The sequence below is a fragment of the Neoarius graeffei genome, chromosome 10, assembly GCF_027579695.1.
Source record: "Neoarius graeffei isolate fNeoGra1 chromosome 10, fNeoGra1.pri, whole genome shotgun sequence".
Classification (NCBI taxonomy): domain Eukaryota; kingdom Metazoa; phylum Chordata; class Actinopteri; order Siluriformes; family Ariidae; genus Neoarius; species Neoarius graeffei.
The window spans coordinates 20,494,306-20,519,915 of NC_083578.1; the positions used below are offsets into that span (position 1 = coordinate 20,494,306).

A 25,610-nucleotide genomic window follows, 5' to 3' on the forward strand; every position below is an offset into this window, starting at 1 on the left:
TCAGGCTGGAAAAGGTTACAAAACCATCTCTAAAGAGTTTGGACTCCACCAATCCACAGTCAGACAGATTGTGTACAAATGGAGGAAATTCAAGACCATTGTTACCCTCCCCAGGAGTGGTCGACCAACAAAGATCACTCCAAGAGCAAGGCGTGTGATAGTCGGCGAGGTCACAAAGGACCCCAGGGTAACTTCTAAGCAACTGAAGGCCTCTCTCACATTGGCTAATGTTAATGTTCATGAGTCCACCATCAGGAGAACACTGAACAACAATGGTGTGCATGGCAGGGTTGCAAGGAGAAAGCCACTACTCTCCAAAAAGAACATTGCTGCTCATCTGCAGTTTGCTAAAGATCACGTGGACAAGCCAGAAGGCTATTGGAAAAATTATTCGTGGACAGAGGAGACCAAAATAGAACATTTTGGTTTAAATGAGAAGCATTGTGTTTGGAGAAAGGAAAACACTGCATTCCAGCATAAGAACCTTATCCCATCTGTGAAACATGGTGGTGGTAGTATCATGGTTTGGCCCTGTTTTGCTGCATCTGGGTCAGGACGGCTTGCCATCATTGATGGAACAATAAATTCTGAATTATACCAGCGAATTCTAAAGGAAAATGTCAGGACATCCGTCCATGAACTGAATCTCAAGAGAAGGTGGGTCATGCAGGAAGACAACGACCCTAAGCGCACAAGTCGTTCTACCAAAGAATGGTTAAAGAAGAATAAAGTTAATGTTTTGGAATGGCCAAGTCAAAGTCCTGACCTTAATCCAATGGAAATGTTGTGGAAGGACCCGAAGCGAGCAGCTCATGTGAGGAAACCCACCAACATCCCAGAGTTGAAGTTGTTCTGTATGGAGGAACGGGCTAAAATTCCTCCAAGCCGGTGTGCAGGACTGATCAACAGTTACCGCAAATGTTTAGTTGCAGTTATTGCTGCACAAGGGGGTCACACCAGATACTGAAAGCAAAGGTTCATATACTTTTGCCACTCACAGATATGTAATATTGGATCATTTTCCTCAATAAATAAATGACCAAGTATAATATTTTTGTCTCATTTGTTTAACTGGGTTCTCTTTATCTACTTTTAGGACTTGTATGAAAATCTGATGATGTTTTAGGTCATATTTATGCAGAAATATAGAAAATCCTAAAGGGTTCACAAACTTTCAAGCACCACTGTAGTTCTGTAGTGCAGGTGGGGCCTCATATATTCATCAGCCCTGGGCCATGTATTAATTTGGCCCTGGCCAGACCTCTAACTTTCATGAGAGAGTCTAGTACATTTCATGACTAATCATGGCCAAGAACTACATATTTTTGTGGTAGAGCCCATTTTACTGACAATGCAAGCGATCAACTATTGACTTTTCCCAGAATAAGTCGAAAAACTCCCAAGAATGTCATGTTTGGTCTCCACTGACTGCTTCAAGAAATTGTAACATCAGTTTGAAAACATGGCGTTGTGTTCTACAACTTCTCCAACAGTTTAAGTTTGCTCCAAAAGGCTCTTATCACAATGTTCAAAAATCTACCCATTGGAAGCCAATACGCGTACTACATGTATGCATGCAATAAATAAATAGATAGACAGATAGAAATTTGTGGACGCCTTGTAATATTGCAACTTTCAAATCTGTGAAGCTTGTGGCCAGAAAAGTCTTCTTCTTCTCCTCATATCTCAACCATAGTTAACTGTTTACTGCAGATTTGTTAGCTAGTTCAGAAGAGCTACCCATGGTGGACATTGAGGACAGAGAGCAGTTCCTACTCAACCATTCACACCTAGGGACAATTTAGAGGAACCAATTAACCTAACCGCATGTCTTTGGACGGTGGGGGAAACCGGAGCACCCGGAGGAAACCCACACAGACAGAACATGCAAACTCCACACAGAAAGGCCCCCATTGGCTGTGAGGTTCGAACCCAGAACCTTCTCGCTGTGAGGCGACAGTATTGACCACTGCACCACCGTGCCGCCTACCAGAAAAGTATACAGTGAATATCAGATGCTTTTAAGTCTTCAAGGCTGAGACAAGACTATTGGGGGGGGGGGGTCATTAGACAAGCAATTAAGCATTTTATTATTTTAATATCAAACTGAATAAGTTTTGGGTAACTTGAAATAGACAAAACTTTTGCCAGAATGAAAGTAGCCCTAATTAGGACAGAGTGTTGATTCTGGACAGGGTGTTTCAAGGGGAGAATGAAAGCATGTTCCAATTATAATAAGAAATATTGATAAATGTAAGTAGGGAATCTCATCCTTGGCTTTGCTGGGAAGAGTTTTGAGACTTAGTGCAATGGTTCATAAGTTAGTATTACTAGCATTAAACTGAATGGGGTCAGCTTTTTAATAAAATACCTATGAGTAAAAACCTAGATGTTTATTAAACTGATGGCACACCAATAAAATCTGCTCTGCAGTTTCGATCACATGATACTGCCCATTCAATGCAATTTAACATTAACGTAGCTAACCTACTCCTACTCTTATTCTGCTTCACTTACAATTTGTTTAATATCTTTTCTCTTATAATAGCTTCAGATTTCCTTATATACTTCAACATCTATCATCATTTTTAAGCGCCACATTCACAAACCTATTTCTTTACCTGTTATGCCGGGATCAGACTACATGAATTCAGCCCGATTTTGACACGATTTTGTCATGGATGACAAATTTCCAGTATTGGGCCCAAATATGAATGTTGAAAATGACGAATGGGCCTTCAAGTGTGACATAATCCAAAAACAGTAATGCCACATTTGGGATGCCCCGCAACACCCTGCCAAAAAGTCTAGCATTCCAGAATCTTTTGCAGTTTCTTGCCTAGTTTGACAACTCCTACAGCAGTTCCTTGACGTTTCTTCTGTAGCTGTGATTGACAATTTCTTGACCCTCCTCCCCGATGACACGCAAGGACGTGAACAATGACTGTAGGGGTAAAACTTGTACTGTTGCCAGTCTCCCGACAAAGACATGACAAGAATTTATGGCACTACTTGTGCTTTACCACCTTAAAGCCATCACTGACCTGCTCCTGGACCCCATGCAGTTCGCCTACAGACCCAACGGATCTGCAGAAGATGCTGTCAACATGGTTCTTCATTTCATCCTCCAGCACCTGGACTCCCCAGGAACCTATGCTAAGATCCTGTTTGTGGATTTCAGTTCCGCCCTCAACATGATCATCCTGGCTCTTCTGCAGGACAAGCTTTTCCAGCTGAGTGTGCCTGACTCCATCTGCAGGTAGATCACTAACCTCCTGTCTGACAGGAAGCAGCATGTGAACCCGGGGAAACATGTCTCTGACTCCCAAACCATCAGCACCAGATCCTCCCAAGGCTGCATCCTTTCTCCTCTACTCGTCTCCCTGTACACCAACAGCTGCACCTCCAGTCATCAGTCTGTCAAGCTCCTAAAGTTTGCAGACGACACCACCCTCATTGGACTCATCTCTGATGAGGATGAGTCTGCCTACAGGTGGGAGATGTCACAGTCCGGTCCAGTCCATCCATGCCTTAGACTGTGGGACTTCCAGGCCGGCTCCAGGACAGGAATTCAGTCCTGCCTTGCTGAAGGCCATTTCCTGAAGCAGCACTCCCACACCTGCTACCACTCCTCTCCCATCAGCCAGGACTTTTTAAGAACTGTTTGGAGCTACTCCATTTGCCAGACTGTCTCTTGTAGACTTTCCTCGCCTCACTACAGCTCATTGGTATTGTGTCTTCTTGATTCCTCCTGCCTGAATTTCTCCTTGTTTTTTGTCAAGTTTTTTCTGCCCAGTTTTTTGTCCCTATTTTTTGCCTGCCTGTTCTTTTGAATTGTGTCTTTTGCTACCTTTGCCGTTCTGCCATCTACTTCATTAAAGAAGTTTTCTCTTTACACTGCCTGCTTTCTGAGTCTGCTCTTGGGTCCTCACTTCACCTCAGCTCACCACTCCTGACAGGAGATTGACCATCTGGTGTCCTGATGCAGAGCTTAAAGCTCTAAAGACAGTGGAGATGATTGTAGACTTCAGGAGGAGCTCTGCCACACTCTCCCCCATCATCCTGTTTGACTACCCCAGTAACCTCTGTGGAATATTTTCACTTCCTGGGCACTATAATCACCCAGGACTATAAGTGGGACACGAATACCTGCTCTCTTACCAAGAAAGCACAGCAGAGAATGTACCTCCCACAGCAGTTGAAGAAGTTTGATCTGCCAAAGACAATGATGGTGCACTTTTACACCACCATCATTGAGTCCATCCTCACCTCCTCCATCACTGTCTGGTACGCTGCTACCACTGCTAGGGACGAGGGCAGACTGCAGCGCATCATCCGCTCTGCTGAGAGGACAAATGGCTGCAACCTTCCGTCTCTTCAGGACCTGTACGATTCCAGGACCCTGAGTAGAGCAGAAAGGATTGTGGCTGACTCCTCTCTCCCCGGACACAAACTTTTTGAATCACTCCCCTCTAGTAGGAGGCTGTGGTCCATTAGAACCAAAACTTCACACCATAAGGCCAGCTTTTCCCCCCACTGCAGCTGGCCTCATCAATAAGGTCAGAGACCCCCACTGATTCTAACCTCACACTTCCAATCTGTAACATTAATGCATTTTGTCTCTAAAGTGCATTTTTGCACATTTCAAAGTCATGTCATACATCTTCACTCTGTGAACTTTTATTGCACATTCCAGCACACACTGTACAGCTTGGTTATTGACTTACCGTAACCCATTACACATATTCTGTTCCTCTCACACATTCATATCATGTCACTTCTCCATCCTCATCATGTGACCTACTGTTTTTGCACAGTCTGGGACATACTGTACAGCTTGGACTTCAACAACTCATACACATGCCCCTTAAATTTGTCCACTTTTCTAATTTGTATATTTCAGATTCTTCTATTTTTTTATTCTATGTATATAGCTATAGTGGTGCTTGAAAGTTTGTGAACCCTTTAGAATTTTCTATATTTCTGCATAAATATGACCTAAACCATCATCAGATTTTCACACAAGTCCTAAAAGTAGATAAAGAGAACCCAGTTAAACAAATGAGACAATAAGATTATACTTGGTCATTTATTTATTGAGGAAAATGACCCAATATTACATATCTGTGAGTGGCAAAAGTATGTGAACCTCTAGGATTAGCAGTTAATTTGAAGGTGAAATTAGAGTCAGGTGTTTTCAATGATGATCAGGTGTGAATGGGCACCCTGTTTTATTTAAAGAACAGGAATCTATCAAAGTCTGATCTTCACAACATGTTTGTGGAAGTGTATCATGGCACGAACAAAGGAGATTTCTGAGGACCTCAGAAAAAGCGTTGTTGATGCTCATCAGGCTAGAAAAGGTTACAAAACCATCTCTAAAGAGTTTGGACTCCATCAATCCACAGTCAGACGGACTGTGTACAAATGGAGGAAATTCAAGACCATTGTTACCCTCCCCAGGAGTGGTCGACCAACAAAGATCACTCCAAGAGCAAGGCGTGTAATAGTCGGTGAGGTCACAAAGGACCCCAGGGTAACTTCTAAGCAACTGAAGGCCTCTCTCACATTGGTTAATGTTAAAGGATATGGGACATGGATTTTTACCTGGGCATAATTATGTATAAAGGACATAAGAAATGCCATCTAAATCACTGCAGGGCGTCAAAAATGTGAAAATCATCACATTATTCAAGTTTTTCTATACATCAGCGTAAAACAAGGATTCGTTAATGAGCTAGGTGGTCACGTGACCCGTGACGTCACAAAAACTTTCCAAGGAGCCAGCGCTTGGGAATCTAATGTAAACAGGTTACCGAAATGGACACCATCGACAGTGATATTCCCGATTTTTTACAGAGATGTGAAGTTAGACCCTATCAATTCGAACCGATAGCTGGAAATTCACATGAACATAGATCTTGTCTTTACTCTGACGGGTCAGATGATTCTGAGAGTGAGAGTTCATTCAGCCCTCATGAAACTGAAAGCGGTCGGCTCGATAACACTTCCTAGTAAGTTAAAAACAATTCTGCTCAAAGGCTAATGATCTGTTGAAAGAAGTATTATTTTTGTATCATACATTGAAAGTTCATCATAGATCTAGCTAAAGTCCGTTGCAAGCTAGTTTTTTTTTTGCTGATATTTTTCGAGATTGATTGAGATACAATGCTTCCAGAGTCCGAGATGAAAACATTCAAAATGGCGAAACGAGTCAGAATTATGATAATCAATAATTGATACACCCAAAATTATAATACTAATCCTTACCTCGGCTTTCAGTCGCTTAGCGCAGAGGTCTTCAACAGGGGGGTCGCGAAATCGCACCGGATCACTCATATCAACAAAAATATTCCCGCCCTGTCCCCTGGCTTCCGTGCAGGGATGCAAACAGCGCGCCTTTCGGCGGATGCCGCCTTTTTCACGGCTGAATCGCGCAGATCCGATTTAAAAAAAAAATAGCGATGTTGGTTCATGGATCATGAGGCATTGAATCGTAAGGATGAGAAAGAGGCGGTTTGGGTCGGGAAGCTGCGCGCATTTGTGCAGCCTGGCGCAGGTGTGCGCGGCTTCCCGATTTGAACTGTTTTTTTTTTCTCATCCTTATGCTTCCTGTTTCATGAATTAATATCGCTCAGTACCTGAGTATTAATGTTGAAAGAATCCTCAGTGAAATGGTCCGAATACAGTTTGTGGGAAACAGTAGGTGCAAAGTTTTTTTCAACAGGTGTTCTGTAAAGTTGTCCTACCAAGCCTACTGCGCATGCGCGAAGCCTACTGCGCATGCGCAGGTGAGCCCACACTTTCCTCAGCTTCGGGTCCTTGGGGAATGCAAAAAAACTTACTCCAGGGCATTTCCCATTGGAATTATTGCAACCATAAGCAGCACAATACACCACGATGTCCAATGTATGATGTCCAATGTACTTTAAAGACTATAAAAACAATTTTCTTGTCATCCACTTCTCCATTCATCTACCCGCTTGTGCTGTGCCGGAAAGTTTTTGTGACGTATGATCACGTGACAGCGGCTCTTCTGGTTGCAAAAAATGCATATCGGAAGTCGAGCAGAAATGCCATATAATCATCACGAATATAACGATTTTGCTGAATTTAATAGATGATTTTGTATTTGTTGACGCAATTAATTCATATTTTTAATGGAAAGAAACTGATATAGCGTGCTTTTATGTTTCATGTCCCATATCCTTTAATGTTCATGAGTCCACCATCAGGAGAACACTGAACAAGAATGGTGTGCATGGCAGGGTTGCATGGAGAAAGCCACTGCTCTCCAAAAAGAACATTGTTGCTCGTCTGCAGTTTGCTAAAGGTCACGTGGACAAGCCAGAAGGCTACTGGAAAAATGTTTTGTGGACGGATGAGACCAAAATAGAACTTTTTGGTTTAAATAAGAAGTGTTATGTTTGAAGAAAGGAAAACACTGCATTCCAGCATAAGAACCTTATCCCATCTGTGAAACATGGTGGTGGTAGTATCATGGTTTGGGCCTGTTTTGATGCATCTGGGCCAGGACGGCTTGCCATCACTGATGGAACAATGAATTCTGAATTATACCAGTGAATTCTAAAGGAAACGGTCCGGACATCTGTCCATGAACTGAATCTCAAGAGAAGGTGGGTCATGCAACAGGACAACGACCCTAAGCACACAAGTCGTTCTACCAAAGAATGGTTAAAAAAGAATAAAATTAATGTTTTGGAATGGCCAAGTCAAAGTCCTGACCTTAATCCAATGGAAATGTTGTGGAAGGACCTGAAGCGAGCAGTTCATGTGAGGAAACCCACCAACATCCCAGAGTTGAAGCTGTTCTGTACGGAGGAACGGGCTAAAATTCCTCCAAGCCAGTGTGCAGGACTGATCAACAGTTACCGGAAATGTTTAGTTGCAGTTATTGCTGCACAAGGGGGTCACACCAGATACTGAAAGCAAAGGTTCACATACTTTTGCCACTCACAGATATGTAATATTGGATCATTTTCCTCAATAAATAAATGACCGGGTATAATATTTTTGTCTCATTTGTTTAACTAGGTTCTGACAATGTTTTAGGTCATATTGATGCAGAAATATAGAACATTCTAAACTAAGGGTTCAGAAACTTTCAAGCACCACTATACTTTTGTCTTTGCTAAATTCTTCTAGCACCAATCACCAAAGCAAATTCCTTGTATGTGAGAACGTGCTTGGCAATAAACTTGATTCTGATATAGAAAAAACAAATTACTTGGCCAGTTTATCATTACAAAAACCACCACAGGTAGTAAGGTATCTACCACTGAAGTAGTTTCTTTGCCTCAAAAGAAAATTCCAGACTGTTAGCAGGAATAAAAGGAAATACGGCAAGCGATCTTTTTTGTCGAAAAGTTGATTTTAGGGCTGGATATAGACACCGGTTCGAGGTCAGATCTCGCGACACCATACGATTAAAATAAAACGTGTGCGACAGTCAAGTCTGATCTGAGATCAGCGACTGTGAGCGCGAGCCATCGACGAGCGCTCTGAGGCGCGACACTTCCGGTTATGAGTCAGCCTGCTTTACGGCAGTTTAAACAAACCAAAATGTCAAGTTTGGTAGGTTGATAAATCAGCTATCTGACATGGTGCTTAAAATGGAGTTTCCGTGGATTTACGTGAGGAAGAAAATTGGATAAAGCCAGACAAGATAGTCAGCGGTTATTGGGAGTTACTTGAGGTTTTTTTTAAAAGGTTATTTCGAAGAGACAACGTTAGCTATAAAGCTAGCTGCATAAGTAATGTCCAAGTGAGTCAGCTGAGTCTTAAGACCGCAAGCTAGGTAGTAATGTTTTTAGTGTTTCAGTGATAAATATTGTAACATTGAAGTAAAATGCTGTAGGTTTTACAAATACTAGTAGTTCGTGACATGCAAAAAGTTGTCGAGGCAGCACATAGCTTGCTAAATGAGAATTATGGTTTGTTTACGTGGTTGCATAACTAGCTAGACTTGTTGGCGTTCAGCCTTTTCTTGTTGACCAAGTAATCAAACAAACAGCAGGTTGATTATTAATTACACTGGCATTCAGGCATTGTGCCACTCCCACTTATTACTCTCAGGAAGTCATTTTATGACTCAGTTGGATTGTTTTCTATTCTACTAGCTTTGTCCACATCTACAGAAAGCAATATCAGCTGATGTGTGATTATTCAAAGGATATGAGATCTAAAACAGACACCATGTGGCTTCAGCAGAGATTAAAGGGACTTCCTGGTTTGCTCTCAAGTAGCTGGGCCAGACGAGTTTTGGTCGTCTTGCTCCTTTTCCTGATGTTTTACTGGTACCTGAGTCCTGATAGGATCTTCAAGTTCCCCAGTTTCTTCCAGGAGGCTGGAGGCACTGTTGGAGCCTGTCTGCAGACTGATATTAACAGGTGGATAACACAGGTCGACCGTGGTGAGGGCATCATGAGCACACCGCAATCGAAAGTCTCAGTCCCGTTTGTAACCGGTAATGGGCACGTCTTGGTGGATGTGGATTCTAATAAACTCTGGGTGACATCATCCTCTCAGCTGGGTTTGACCCCAGTGCTCCTGACGGAATATTCCCCCATAGTACGATGGCAGATAGCTGGAAAACGCTCTGAGGCACAGGCTAAGATGTTGTGGTACCGAAAAGGCTCTGTGCTCTCTTCTCGCTGCATCCTACTCGATACTTCCCAGTCCTCTCGGGATTGTGTCGTTATTCGAGAGGAACACATCGTCCACCGTAGCCGACCGAATGTCTACATTCAGCGGGTTCACATAAACAACCCAACAGACAATACGGTATCAGTCGAGGCATCGGGGGAATCTCCATCATTTCGGAGTGTTGCAGAGACTCTGGAAGATAAAGAATTCATGTTGTCCACTGGAAAAGTTCTGACAGAAAAGAAGGAAACAGTGTTGATGGCTGTGGGGACAAAACGATTCAGCACACGTTTTCAAGTCCCTGCGAAATCTGATCATACTGAAAACATAGTGAGTGTAATTCACATGTCCGAGCCTGTCGAGCCCTCTAAAACAGACGAGACCTTCAGCAAGCTTCGAGATGATGTCAGGAGAGAGATGGTGGAGTTGCTACGAGCAAAACTGGAAGATTTGGTCCAGGAGCACCAGCAGATGTGGGCGGATCTTTTCGTATCTGGCAAGTCAACTAAACTGTCTAAAAGTTCATGTTTATTTTGTGATAATTTTATTGGGTTTTACAAAGCAGGTGAAGAATAAGAATCCATGTGCATGTAAAATTAATGTGATTTTTATTACACAAAGTAGTTTGCCTGAACACAGAAATACTTTCCTGCTAAAAGTTCTGTTTTCTTTTCATAGGTATCGAGATTAGGAAAATCACTGATGCCCACACTCCCTCGAGCCGTACAGTCAACACTACGCTGTACTACATCCTCTCCTCCTCCACAGCACCCCTGCTGGAGAGCACCCTGAGCACAGAGGAGCGTGATAAGCTTGAGTCGAGCCTGAACTACGCTGATCACTGCTTTAGTGGCCACGCCACCATGCACGCCGAGAACCTGTGGCCTGAGCGTGTGAGCGGCGCTGCTTCCCTCCTGCAACTAGTTAATCTCTGGACGTTAACCCTGCAAAAACGTGCCTGCAAGGCTCTGGTTTCAGCAGGCGCTCATGGCATGATGCAAGCTGTGACACTCAGCTTTGGTGGCCTGCAGTTCACAGAGAACCACCTGCAGTTCCAGGCTGAGCCGAGTGTCTTGCATAATAGCTACTCGTTGCGCGGCTTGCGCTACCACCGTGACCGCATCAGCCTCTCCGTGGTGGCCGATGCAGAGGGACGGCCCTCACTGCACGTCTCTGTAAAACCACAGGATGAAGACAAGCCGGTGAAGCTGTATGCCTGTGAGGCAGGATGCATCAACGAACCCGTGGAGCTCACGTCTGAGCCTCGGGGTCATGTTTTCCCCGTTTTAGTGACGCAGCCTCTGACGCCGCTGCTCTACATCTCGACAGACCTGAGGCACCTGCAGGATCTGCGCCACACTCTGCACGTCAAGGCCATCCTAGCACACGATGAGCACATGGCCAAGCAGAACCCAGGTCTGCCCTTCCTGTTCTGGTTCAGTGTTGCGTCTCTGGTTGCCCTCTTCCACCTCTTCCTCTTCAAGCTCATCTATAACGAGTACTGCGGCCCCGGCGCCAAGCCACTCTTCAGGAGCAAGGTATAAATCCATGAAGGATCGGTCGTCAACTTTGGGGTGGTGTTAGATCTTCCTTTTTTCCCCCCCTCCTTTCACTTTCTTTCTACTCCCAAAATCCTTTTGTTCCTGAAAAAAATGTACTCATCAGAATGGTCTGTGTTGTTAACTTGTTACTCCCAGAACTTTGTTGGAGAGTAAGGCAAAGGTGAAGAATCTCTCTACAGTCGTCTGCCTGGGTGTTTCCCCACAGAGACTCCTTGCTAACTGAAAGCACCAGTGTAATCGTGGCTGGCACTGCTGCATGAAGTTCTTGAAGATCTTGCTGAAAGGGTTTTTTTTTTTTGGTCTTTGTTTGATAATTCTTAATCCTATTAATAATTATTTGTGAGTCATAAAGTAATAGAAATATTTATTTTTTTATACAAATGCAGCTTAGTTGGCGCTATTGCAACAGACATTTGTTTTTGTCACAAAATCATCTTTAATTTTCATTTATCCGTTAATTGGCAGCAGCCAATTTCTTTCTTTACACGTGTAGACTATACATTTCACACTTCAGAGAATTGTGAATTAGTCCAATCGAATAGAGTAAGGATTTGATTTGAATTTTATTTGATAAGAAATTTGAGCATAAATTCTTCACTGGTGCCTTCGAGTTCTTCTTCTTCTTCTTCTTCCAAGCTGGTATATGGGGTTTCTGTGTGTGCACGCCATGCCATCTTTTTCCATTGACTTCACTGTTCATGTCCTTTTCAGTTTAGACAGTTGTTTTTACCGTCATGCATAAGAACACAATCTGAAGAGCTCGAACCAAACACTTACTGCCATCTTGTATGAAAAGGAAACGTGCTTGCACGGTCAGTGATTATAGAATCAGTTTTCATATCCTAATCGCCTCGTTCCTTAAACACTTGACGCAAATAAACCCAACACTTGCATGGTTTAATAGACAAACCGTGTCAACTATATGTCTGATCCTAAAACGTGCTAGATTCATATTTCATCATCAGAATGTGAATGTGTTTTACATAAACATTTCATCTTTGAATCACTTTCATTTGAAGAAAATCTGCACTGCATCAAATCCAAGCCAAGAATTACATTATTCACCGGTGGTACAAACCAATTGGGAAAGAAAAATATCTTTCACTTTGTTGTAGCTGTTCTAGTTTATAAATGTGAAACTGCATTGATTGCATTGATTGATTTTACTTTTTTTCTGGAATCTTTATGGTTGAAATTTCAGGGTGAAACTGTTTTTCTTATGCATTATTGTTTTTATTTTTATTTTTTTCCTTTTAGCGTCGACCTGGAAATCATTGGGTGCAAAGTGTTTTGTGGTGTTGCATTTGTTTGAGTCTTGAATTGTGTTTTTATATTGACTCACTATGATTAAATTAATGAATCAGAGGTGGTGGTTATCTTCATTGATGTGTCTGCTGAGACTGATTTCCCTGCAAATGTGATCATGATCTAGGTCTGGGTGATAGGTATTCAGCTTGGTATTGTAATATTCTGGTCCGTATATCTAGTGGAAAAATTTTCTTTGTCTGTATCACCCAGCCCTAGACTATTCACAAATACTCTTTGGAAAATGGGTTCCTCAAGGGTTCTCTTGTGGCCCTTTTCCACTACCCTTTTTCAGCTCGCTTCAGCTCACTTCAGCCTGACACGGCTCGCGTTTCGACTACCAAAGAACAGCACGACTCAGCTCGCTTCAGCCCTGCTTAGCCCCTAAAACTCGCACCGTTTTGGAGTGGGGCTGAAGCGAGCCAAACCGAGCCGAGTGAGGCTGGGGGCGTGAGCAGACACTCCCCTGTGCACTGATTGGTGAGGAGGAGTGTCCTCACATGCCCACACATGCCCCGCGAGCACGCTGGGATCTGTGAACCCGGAAGAAGAAGAATTACGAATTACGAGAATTTCTGAAGCCTTATGCGCTCTTGCCAGTATCTGTCTGCGTTGTCGGTGACAACAAGCCACAGAACCAAGACCAGCAACACTAACGACTCCATGTCCTCCATGTTTGTTTACTATCCGGGGCGTGAGACTACCGCTTAAAAGCTCACTGATGTCACTGTTTGCGCTGCTTAACGACATCACGTGACGTCCACCCACTTTCGCTAACTCCACCCAATGTGTCCACCCACTTCCAGCCAGCACGGTTCAGCGCGGTTGTAGTCGAAATGCAACTCCAACAGCCCCACTCAGCTCGACTCAGCCCAACTCAGCACGGCACGGCTCAGCCCTACTCAGCCGCGTTTGTAGTGGAAAAGCGGCATTGGTGGTTAAAGGTTCCAGATTTCTAAATGAACTCTGCACGGAAGCTGTAAAAGTTCCTCTATAGGTACAAATAGAAGAATCCTTTTCAGGGTGCTGAGGTTAATCTATCCAAAAGTCTTTTTCCACTGTGAATTGGTGTAATTAGTTATGAAAAATAGACCACTTGCCAAATTTTATTCCATTTTTAGAAAAATGGTGGTGAACATGACATTCAGATAGATGTCAATTCCAAACAAGGATTTCTCATTTTCATGCTATACATACATATTTGTGGGCGGCATGGTGGTGTAGTGGTAAGCACTGTTGCCTCACAGCAAGAAGGTCCGGGTTCGAGCCCCGTGGCCGGCAAGGGCCTTTCTGTGCGGAGTTTGCATGTTCTCCCCGTGTCTGCGTGGGTTTCCTCCGGGTGCTCCAATTTCCCCCACAGTCCAAAGACATGCAGGTTAGGTTAACTGGTGACTCTAAATTGAGCATAGGTGTGAATGTGAGTGTGAATGGTTGTCTGTGTCTATGTGTCAGCCCTGTGATGACCTGGCGACTTGTCCAGGGTGTACCCCGCCTTTCGCCCGTAGTCAACTGGGATAGGCTCCAGCTTGCCTGTGACCCTGTAGAACAGGATGAAGCGGCTAGAGATAATGAGATAAGACATACATATTTGCCTTAATATGTAGCAAATAGTAAAATTTAAGTTTTGGCATTAGTTTTGGTATTTCCTACTCTGTGGAATCATTCTCTACTGCTATTGATTTTGTATATGTATGTACACTCACCATCCACATTTTCAGGAACCTCTGCATTCCACACGTTCATGCAATTATTCAATCAGTCGAACTTGTGGCAGCAGCGCAGTGCAGCAGAGTTTCAGTTAATGTTCACATCAGACTGAGGAAACTGTGACATGGTTGTTGGTGTTTGACAGGCTAGTTTGAGTATTTTAGATACTGCTGATCTGGAATTTTTATGCACAGCACTCTCTCGAGTGTACACAGAATGGTGCGAAAAACAAAAAACATCCAATGGTCAGAAATGCCTTGCTGATGAGAGAGTTCAGAGGAGAAAGACCAGACAGGTTTGCTGTGACAGAAAGGCTATGGAAACTCAAATAATCATTCTCTAAAACCGTGCTGAAAAGAAAAGCATCTGAGAATGCACAGCACACCAAACCATGAGGAAATGTTCAACAACAGCAGACGACCACATCAGGTTCCACTCCTGTCAGCTGAAGACTGAAGAAAAAATTGCCTGGCCCTTTTACAGTCAACTCTAAAACTGTCCAGTTCAGTGTGTTGTGCATTCTGAGATGCTTTTCTGCTCAGCATGCTAATAAAGACTGCTTATTTGAGTTCCTCTTCTATCCTGTATGACTGTATGCATTGTGCTGCTTCCACGTGATTGGCTGACTGGAAAATTGCATCAATGTCTATGTACAGTGGTGCTTGAAAGTTTGTGAACCCTTTAGAATTTTCTATATTTCTGCATAAATATGACCTAAAACATCAGATTTTCACACAACTAAAAGTAGATAAAGAGAACCCAGTTAAACAAATGAGACAAAAATATTATACTTGGTCATTTATTTATTGAGGAAAATGATCCAATATTACATATCTGTGAGTGGCAAAAGTATGTGAACCTCTAGGATTAGCAGTTAATTTGAAGGTGAAATTAGAGTCAGGTGTTTTCAATCAGTGGGATGACAATCAGGTGTGAGTGGGCACCCTGTTTTATTTAAAGAACAGGGATCTATCAAAGTCTGATCTTCACAACACGTTTGTGGAAGTGTATCACGGCACGAACAAAGGAGATTTCTGAGGACCTCAGAAAAGCGTTGTTGATGCTCATCAGGCTAGAAAAGGTTACAAAATCATCTCTAAAGTGTTTGGACTCCATCAATCCACAGTCATACAGACTGTGTGTACAAATGGAGGAAATTCAAGGCCATTGTTACCCTCCCCTAGCCTGGGCCCGCCCATCCTAAGCGTGACGCAACACCAGGGCCTGTTGCGAGCTTAGTCTGGCCAGGCAAGCTATCTACAGCTCTTCCAAGCTCCCGAAAAATCGGGAACCAATCAACTTTGAGCATCTCCAACGGCCCTGGGTAGAGGCGTGTTCAAGGCAATGACGTAGTAAAACTACGACCGGAAGCCATAGATTGTTTACAGAATCTATGCTGGAAGCGCTTCATTCACATCACGAACATGGAGCAGCGGCAAGCCTTTAACACAGCGGTAGATGCTGTATTGAAAGCATTCAACGGGAAGTTCTCATTGAAAACGGAGCAAAGAGCAGCCCTGGAGGTATTTATTGAAAGGAAGGACGTTTTCGCCTTGCTCCCGACCGGCTTCGGTAAGAGTTTAATCTACCATTTAGCCCCGTCGCGTCACATACGTCAGAGGAAAGAGTGAAGTGATTGGTTTAAGCTTCGTCACAGCCTTTTCTGGCTTCGACCAGTAGCAAACTGAGGCATTTCAGGGAGGCGGGTCAACCACGGGCTCTGGGAAACGGTTGGGCTTAATATCTTGGCCAGACCAATAGCTCGTAGAGCTTTGTCGCGTTAGCCAGACTAACCCTCCCCAGGAGTGGTCGACCAACAAAGATCACTCCAAGAGCAAGGTATGTAATAGTCAGCGAGGTCACAAAGGACCCCAGAGTAACTTCTAAGCAACTGAAGGCCTCTCTCACATTGGCTAATGTTCATGAGTCCACCATCAGGAGAACACTGAACAAGAATGGTGTGCATGGCAGGGTTGCAAGGAGAAAGCCACTGCTCTCCAAAAAGAACATTGCTGCTTGTCTGCAGTTTGCTAAAGATCACGTGGACAAGCCAGAAGGCTATTTGAAAAATGTTTTGTGGATGGATGAGACCAAAATAGAACTTTTTGTTTTAAATGAGAAGCATTATGTTTGGAGAAAGGAAAGCACTGCATTCCAGCATAAGAACCTTATTCCATCTGTGAAACATGGTGGTGGTAGTATCATGGTTTGGGCCTGTTTTGCTGCATCTGGGCCAGGACGGCTCGCCATCATTGATGGAACAATGAATTCTGAATTATACCAGCGAATTCTAAAGGAAAATGTCAGGACATCTGTCCATGAACTGAATCTCAAGAGAAGGTGGGTCATGCAGCAAGACAACGACCCTAAGCACACAAATCGTTCTACCAAAGAATGGTTAAAGAAGAATAAAGTTCATGTTTTGGAATGGCCAAGTCAAAGTCCTGACCTTAATCCAATGGAGATGTTGTAGAAGGACCTGAAGCGAGCAGTTCATGTGAGGAAACCCACCAACATCCCAGAGTTGAAGCTGTTCTGTATGGAGGAATGGGATAAAATTCCTCCAGGCTGGTGTGCAGGACTGATCAACAGTTACCGGAAACGTTTAGTTGCAGTTATTGCTGCACAAGGGGGTCACACCAGATACTGAAAGCAAAGGTTCACATACTTTTGCCACGCACAGATATGTAATATTGGATCATTTTCCTCAATAAATAAATGACCAAGTACAACCCCGATTCCAAAAAAGTTGTGACAAAGTACAAATTGTAAATAAAAACGGAATGCAATGATGTGGAAGTTTCAAAATTCCATATTTTATTCAGAATAGTACATAGATGACATATCAAATGTTTAAACTGAGAAAATGTATCATTTAAAGAGAAAAATTAGGTGATTTTAAATTTCATGACAACAACACATCTCAAAAAAGTTGGGGCAAGGCCATCTTTACCACTGTGAGACATCCCCTTTTCTCTTTACAACAGTCTGTAAACGTCTGGGGACTGAGGAGACAAGTTGCTCAAGTTTAGGGATAGGAATGTTAACCCATTCTTGTCTAATGTAGGATTCTAGTTGCTCAACTGTCTTGGGTCTTTTTTGTCGTATCTTCCGTTTTATGATGCGCCAAATGTTTTCTATGGGTGAAAGATCTGGACTGCAGGCTGGCCAGTTCAGTACCCGGACCCTTCTTCTACGCAGCCATGATGCTGTAATTGATGCAGTATGTGGTTTGGCATTGTCATGTTGGAAAATGCAAGGTCTTCCCTGAAAGAGACGTCGTCTGGATGGGAGCATATGTTGCTTTAGAACCTGGATATACCTTTCAGCATTGATGGTGTCTTTCCAGATGTGTAAGCTGCCCATGCCACATGCACTAATGCAACCCCATACCATCAGAGATGCAGGCTTCTGAACTGAGCGCTGATAACAACTTGGGTCGTCCTTCTCCTCTTTAGTCCGAATGACGCGGCGTCCCTGATTTCCATAAAGAGCTTCAAATTTTGATTCATCTGACGACAGAACAGTTTTCCACTTTGCCACAGTCCATTTTGAATGAGACTTGGCCCAGAGAAGACGTCTGCGCTTCTGGATCATGTTTAGATACGGCTTCTTCTTTGAACTATAGAGTTTTAGCTGGCAACGGCGGATGGCACGGTGAATTGTGTTCACAGATAATGTTCTCTGGACATATTCCTGAGCCCATTTTGTGATTTCCAATACAGAAGCATGCCTGTATGTGATGCAGTGCTGTCTAAGGGCCCGATGATCACGGGCACCCAGTATGGTTTTCCGGCCTTGACCCTTACGCACAGAGATTCTTCCAGATTCTCTGAATCTTTTGATGATATTATGCACTGTAGATGATGATATGTTCAAACTCTCTGCAATTTTACACTGTCGAACTCCTTTCTGATATTGCTCCACTATTTGTCAGCGCAGAATTAGGGGGATTGGTGATCCTCTTCCCATCTTTACTTCTGAGAGCCGCTGCCACTCCAAGATGCTCTTTTTATACCCAGTCATGTTAATGACCTATTGCCAATTGACCTAATGAGTTGCACTTTGGTCCTCCAGCTGTTCCTTTTTTTGTACCTTTAACTTTTCCAGCCTCTTATTGCCCCCGTCCCAACTTTTTTGAGATGTGTTGCTGTCATGAAATTTCAAATGAGCCAATATTTGGCATGAGATTTCAAAATGTCTCACTTTCAAGATTTGATATGTTGTCTATGTTCTGTTGTGAATACAATATCAGTTTTTGAGATTTGTAAATTATTGCATTCCGTTTTTATTTACAATTTGTACTTTGTCCCAACTTTTTTGGAATCGGGGTTGTATAATATTTTTGTCTCATTTGTTTAACTGGGTTCTCTTTATCTACTTTTAGGACTTGTGTGAAAATCTGATGTTGGTTTAGGTCATATTTATGCAGAAATATAGAAAATTCTTAAGGGTTCGCAAACTTTCAAGCACCACTGTAGATGTACAGATGTTCCTTTTAAAGTTGGCAGTGAGCATTTCCATTGTGCAGCATTTCTCTTTAATAAAATGAAATAGTCCAAATGAATGTTATCCATAGTGCACTGAAATGGTCTGATTCCTACCTGTTGAATGTCTGTCTCCAGAATGAGGATGGCCACTGACCCCCGTCCGGTAATGCGCGGAGCTTTACGATGAAGCCCTTCCTGAAGTCCTGAGGACAACGAGTCAAATTTTCAAAGTTATTTCTTCAACTCGTTCACTGTTTACACTGGAATCCATCACTGAATATTATTATTATCATTTACTTAATTTAATTATAGAAAACAATATAGTTGTACTGGTGTTGTAAAGCAGGAAAAAACAAGATTTTGGATTCCATGCTTACATATAATGTACAATATAATAAGTGATTGAATGTAACTAAGTACAATTGGGCAGTTCTTCAGCAGAGAGGCCAAAATGATGAAATCATTAAGACTGTCTGAACTTGTCAGCTCAGTGATCTTGCTAAAGTATGGAATCCAAGGCAAAATGTACTGAAAACCAGGTTTAAAAATCATCACCTCAATTATAGCAGTGTCGCTTCAGAGAAATCTTGGTTTGAATTTTAAGACATGAAAGTTCAGGGTTTTTTTCGAATATAATTCCGTTATTGACTTTTCTTTCCTCATAAAAGATTTTGCATTCAGAGTTAAACATAGCCAATTTTTCCTGTGCTTTCCCCTTACAGTGTGAACTTTTTATTTAATACCATTATCTTGAGTACTGCGACTAAAAAAGTTACCACATTTTGCTGTGAATGGAATTCCTTTACCGAAGAACTACCCAATTATTCAAATACTGTACTTCAGCATAAAATTCGAGGTACATGTACTTGAGTGTCTCTGTTTTACGCAAATGTATACTTCTATTTAATAACCCTTTTGGATTAGCTGGTAAACATATCGTCACAGATGAAAACAGGGCTGTTTATCTGAGCTCATGAAAAGCTGACTTTTTAGACATAAATGGTTTCCACAGGACAGTGATTCTACAAACATATGATGATCTTATAGAACATGATGCTTTGCTATCGCTTAAAATGCCATTCCACCATTGGATGTATTCTTTGGCATAAAATACAATATATTTGACAACATATATAAATGGTATCACTAGATAGAGAAATCTTTTAGCTTCAAAATGATATATCAAACATAATTTTTTGACAACGACAAGTATATTAATTTTGCGACCAAAGTCACCTACCCTTTTAATTTCTGCGCGTGATGTCATCGGCAGGTTCCCCTTCTTGTGTACCACGTGACGTGTGATGTGGCACATATTATCAGCAATGGCGGATAGAACGCGATAAAAATAATACCAATAAATCTAGCTAATACCAATAAATCTAGCTAACTGAAAGATTAACTCAAAAATTTTCGCAATTTTTTTGGCCCCTATATACGAGGAGAAATGACTCTCTCACTTTGGGGGTTTCCTGGTCTAAAAATAGACCGACACGTGGTACACAAGAAGGGGAACCTGCCGATGACATCATGTTTCACTACCGCGCGGAAATTAAAAGGGTAGGTGACTTTGGTCGCAAAATTAATATACTTGTCGTTGTCAAAAAATTATGTTTGATATATCATTTTGAAGCTAAAAGATTTCTCTGTCTAGTCATGTTGTCATAAAATATATTGTATTTTATGCCAAAGAATACATCCAATGGTGGAATGGCACTTTAAATTACCCAACAGTATATAAACAAATTAAAATGAGCTCAGTCTTAAACATCTATAACAGTAAAATGTAGCATACACATTAATGCAGAAGTAGTATTAATCCAAAAACATCATATATAATACAACCCCAAATCAGAAAAAGTTGGGACGGTGTGGTAAATGCAAGTAAAAAAGAAAGCAGTGATTTCTAAATTTACTTTTACTTGTATTTCATTGCACACAGCATGAACTCAAGATATTTCATGTTTTGTCTGGTTAACTTTATTTTGTTTGTTAATATCCATCCATTCCTGCATTTCAGACCTAGAGCATATTCAAAAAACAAGTTTTACTTAAGTAAAGGTCACGAATACTTCTTCCACCATTGAACATTTAACAGTTATTCCATGAAATCGAGTCGTACATGAGCTGATAGTTGACGAGGTGTGTAGCACTGAGTTGGTTATAAACCATGTATGACGAGGTTGAGTGGAATAACTATTTTATTCTATCCACGTTCACTGGATTTTGAGAAACAGAGCATTTGTATGTTTTTTGCAAATTTGATAAAAACTTTATACAAAACGTCCAACAAAATAATTTCTGCTTTAGAATGTAAACAAACAGGCGAAATGACAGTAGCAATTTGTGAAAAATGCTATTATAATAATAATTCTTGAAAAATAAAAAAGATACATTCTTCCCATCAAATACTTTTATTCCATATTTTGTTGCTTTTTTTTTGTATTTTTTTGGGTTTTGTTTTTGAGTAGAGTTTTTATTTCGTCCTTGGTTGGTTCAGCAACATGCACCGCCATTTTGTTTTTCTCTACTTATGGTACATGAGCTGATAGCCTAGTAGTAGAGTAGCCAATCAAAGTGTGCGATTGCTCATATCCAGTGAATGTGGATAGAATAAAATTACATATTTAAAAAAGGGCACTCAGTACGCATTAAGTGTGATATAAATGAAGATCCCTGTGATGACCTGGCGACTTGTCCAGGGTGTACCCTGCCTTTCACCCGTAGTCAGCTGGGATAGGCTCCAGCTTGCCTGCGACCCTGTAGAACAGGATAAAGCAGCTAGAGATAATGAGATGAGATGAGATAAATGAAGATAAGAGAACAAAGGGCTCCAATGTTAACTTTTAGTTAAATGCTTGTATTTTACGAAAGATAAATGAGACACAGAAGGGAACTGCTAATTGTGCTAGTTGTAGTTTTAGCATCAAGATTTTAGACTGGATTTGTTAACTGATTCCCCAACCCAATGTCATGTCTGCAAATTTGCAACAATCTACATGATTAAATTTGTGTGAATGGGTATGACATTAGAGACAGGGCTTGCTATTCAGGGCTCAACATTAAGCACTGCCCGATTGCCCGGGGCAAGTGAAACATGCATTCAGGCAAGTGGGCTATGTCCCCAACATGCCTCTCCGGGCAAGTTGGAATGAGCATATATCACGAACTAGCACCACAAAAATTAGGCTTTTTGATATTTTATTTCAGTTCCTAAAAGCATCCCTCACTACATATCCACCATTATGTCTTGGCTGTTTTCTTAGTCTCCGTTTCATTTCCTGCTTTGCAAGTTATTTTATATACCCCCGCTGTTGTAGTATGGTACGCGCACTGTTTATAGACCCCTTGTGCATGATGTCACGCATCATGTGATAATTACAGCTGGGGTCAGACAGACACCGTCTTTCATGTAAGCAAGGTTTAATCCGTCTTCAATATGGTTAATTTCTGCGCTGTTTTTGCTTGTTCAAAGAGAGAAATGGATAAAAGGCATTACCGTCTCTCACTGCTATCAAGAAAAATGTTAACAAATAGAAACAAATGTTTCAAGAACAATGAGGAAATGAGTGGTTAAAAAATATGAAGAGCAGCTCAGCCTGAAAACTCCAGAGAAATTCACAATTGTATTTAAAATGTATTTTCCAAAAACAGAAAGTCGGAAGTGAGGATGGAAGAGTTTGCTTAAGAATCTCGTTTTTTTTTTTTCTGCTCGCATTCGAATTAGCTCCTTCATGAAAGTGTTTGATTTTCTTACAGGTGAAACTGCTTCCTTATTCGACACAGAAAACCCAGATTGGTGTCAAACAACTCAGGCATAAAAAACTCAACAAAGAGTGACATGTGCAATAAATCCTGAAAGAACAGAAAAGATTAAGAGCCGAGAGAGCTGGAGCTTTGTTTCTGTTATCAGAGGAACACAGTCCTGTGCAGAATATTTATATAGCTGTTTTTTTTTAAATACCATCCACCTCTAGGTTTATTAAAAAAGCAAACAAACAAACAAAAACACCCACGCTGCGTCATGACAGACTGGCTGCACTGATTCAGTTACAGGTTGCCAGGTCTGTATAAAACACCCATAGCCTACACTAAACAATTTTAAACTCAAACATTATCTTGTCTGTCATGACACAGTGCGTTTTTTTTTAAACCTAGAGGTGGATGATATAACAAAAAAACTATATATAAATATCCCCAAACACAGTACTGTTCAAAAGTCTTGGCACCCTATTGTTTTCTTCCTACAAACTTTGTTATAGATTTTTATTTTATGATTTCTACATTATCGAGTAATGAACCTACAGTCTGAGAGTGTTCTACACAAGCACACTGAACTTTACAACAGCTGCATGCATGTGAAATGGAAATAAATCGATTAAGGCAGGAAAACCTATTTTGGATAAAATTGTTATTGTCCGTTACAAGTAAAAAGTAACCAATAACCAACTTAATCAATAACCAAACTTCAACTCAATGTGTGATAAAGTACGACTCACAAAATAGGGGGCAAGTGATAATATTGGGGGACAAGTGGAAATTTACCCCCACTTGCCCCCCAGGACAAGCGGGCTTACAAGTTAATGTTGAGCCCTGCTGTTTTACTTTTTCTAATAATTTTCTAAAATAAACCACACTCCCCTTGCTCATTTGATTTATTTTCTAGTTGACTATGTTCTTTCAAGGTGACTTATAAGTGAGGCAGAATAAAATTCAAGCACAGAGCTGTTGCAAAACTAATTTACTTCCAACTGACTAGGGACTACACTGTTAAAGAAAGAACAGACAAAGTTGAAGCAAGTGGTACTCAGGATTAAAATTAGAATGTGAAGTGGTAAAAAAAAAAAAAAAAGAATGTGAAGTGGTGTATCCCATGGTAGGATGTACCACGAAGAAAAGCCACTAGGTGGTAATATTTGGAACATATGGAGTGTTGCCGAGCTTCTGAGATTTGACAGCTTGAATAACATGCCTACTTGCACATAGGTTTAATACCTCCTGTTGACATTATCTATAATGAGGGTATGCAATTGCTTATAAATCTTTATTCATGTGTAATGAACAATGTGTCCACAGGTAATGGATGCAGATGTGACAAGTATAATGTAGGTGTGGTGTGCTCTCCTTTAGGATATCCTTAATCAGGACCAATTTAGTGATATACTGTAGTTTAGGGCTGACTCATTTTAGCACTAATTACTAACATGACACTAAATGTATCTCTATGGGATATGTACATTCTAAAAATTGGTTTAAAAATCTAAATACATATTTTGTTTACAGTAGAATATGCCTTTGTGAATGCAGATGCAAAAATAATGCAAAAAAATGAAAAGAAAGCTGTTAATATTTAATTAAAAGAAATAAACAAAATTATGGACCTTATGAAGCCAGGTGAGAGAACTACTGTGAGCTATTATTGAAGTGTGGAGTGGAGTGGGAAACTTTTTATATGATATGATGTTAATTATTTTATGCACTGAATTTAGTATTTTTTTAAGTTGATTTTTATGGGCAATACTGGATGTTTTGTTGGTAATTTTGTCTTGCATCTTCTGAAGGAATAAAGGTTATGTTTCCTGTTGAGCATCGTGTGATTCTTTGCAACATCATAACAACAAACGCCAATGTCTCTACAAGGATATCAATCAAATCTAACGGTTTTGACATTGTGGGTTTTGACATTTGTTTGGTCCCCATGAGGAATGCAATGCTGTTTTTTTCTTTCTTCTTTTTAATGCTAGTGGAAGGTCCTCACAAGGATAATACGACAAACGTATGTGTGTTCAACACATTAAATAGACTGAGTAATACATGCGTTTGATCATTTAATAACCCAAACCTCTGAAAAGTTCTGTGACCCTGAAGTTTCAAATTGCATGTAGGAATTTTTTTATAAGTAGGGAGACTTGGGACAAGTTTTCAGCTTTTGTAGATTGTGAGAAATTCTTTGCAGGTAGCATCACATTCATATTGCATTAGACAGGATTTACTATACCCTTTTACCATAACAATTGTTTCTTAGTTTGTCACATATACTGGCCTTCAGGCTTCACTTTTCTGTCATTATTTTTTGCAGGGAGACATGAGACATTGAGGGGAGACATGGGACATTATGTTGGGAGACTTGGGACATAGTGGTGAGACATGGAACAAAAATAAAATACATAGGCCTTCATGTTTAATTTTGATTTTTTTTTATCAAAACGTGTAACGTATGAACTGTAAGAACACACAATGCTGGTACAGTGATAGAAAAATGTCAGTTTAACCAAAACCTGACTAGACAAACACTGAGTTGTGACTGACTGACACTGAGTTGCTAATAAAATATATATATACACACCGAAAACCTCTAATGAACGCCCCCGGGGGCGTTACATTTTTCAAAAGGGGGGCGTTTATTAGGGGTAAAAAAATCACAGTTGATCCAATTTTTCAAACCCTAACATAACTGCCCTACTAATTTTCCCTAACTTTCATACGTTTTCTAAGTGAAAAGTCGTCGAATTAAGTGTTTTTAAAAATTGATTTTTTTATTATTTGGGGCGCTTACTGGAGTGTATACGGTAATGCAGGTGTTCATTCGGCGAGGAAACAGCCCAGATATAGCTCACGTGTCAGCTGGCTTGACACATTTGGTCTTTTCGCCAACCACTGTTACATCACTCACTTTGCATAAAGCTCCCTTTTTGCAGAAGTCACACGCCTCCCAGATAATTTGATCTGATCATTCTGTTTCTAATCGTAAAGATGGACACACGTGTTGAAAAACACAAATCCTACACTGCGAGTTTTAAGCTAAAAGTCTTAAAAACAGCGGAGGAGAAAGGAAAGCACTTTGCTTCTAAACTCTACAAGATCAATCGTAAACGAGTCC

The 25,610-nt window shown here is 41.2% G+C and overlaps 1 protein-coding gene across 2 annotated transcripts; it reads left to right on the top strand.

The window, feature by feature from the left end:
• Positions 1 to 8,553: 8,553 nt before the first annotated feature.
• kiaa2013 (KIAA2013 ortholog) lies at positions 8,554 to 19,902 on the top strand. 2 transcript variants are annotated; one of them, XM_060931499.1, is made up of 3 exons: positions 8,554 to 10,162; positions 10,345 to 11,204; positions 18,866 to 19,902. In XM_060931499.1, the coding sequence occupies exons 1-3, from the start codon at positions 9,175 to 9,177 to the stop codon at positions 18,881 to 18,883; spliced, it is 1,866 nt and encodes a 621-aa protein (XP_060787482.1). In that variant the 5' UTR covers positions 8,554 to 9,174; the 3' UTR covers positions 18,884 to 19,902. The 2 variants fall into 2 exon arrangements, with proteins under 2 accessions (XP_060787482.1, XP_060787483.1); XM_060931500.1 differs by lacking the exon at positions 18,866 to 19,902 and adding an exon at positions 11,364 to 12,593.
• Positions 19,903 to 25,610: the final 5,708 nt, after the last annotated feature.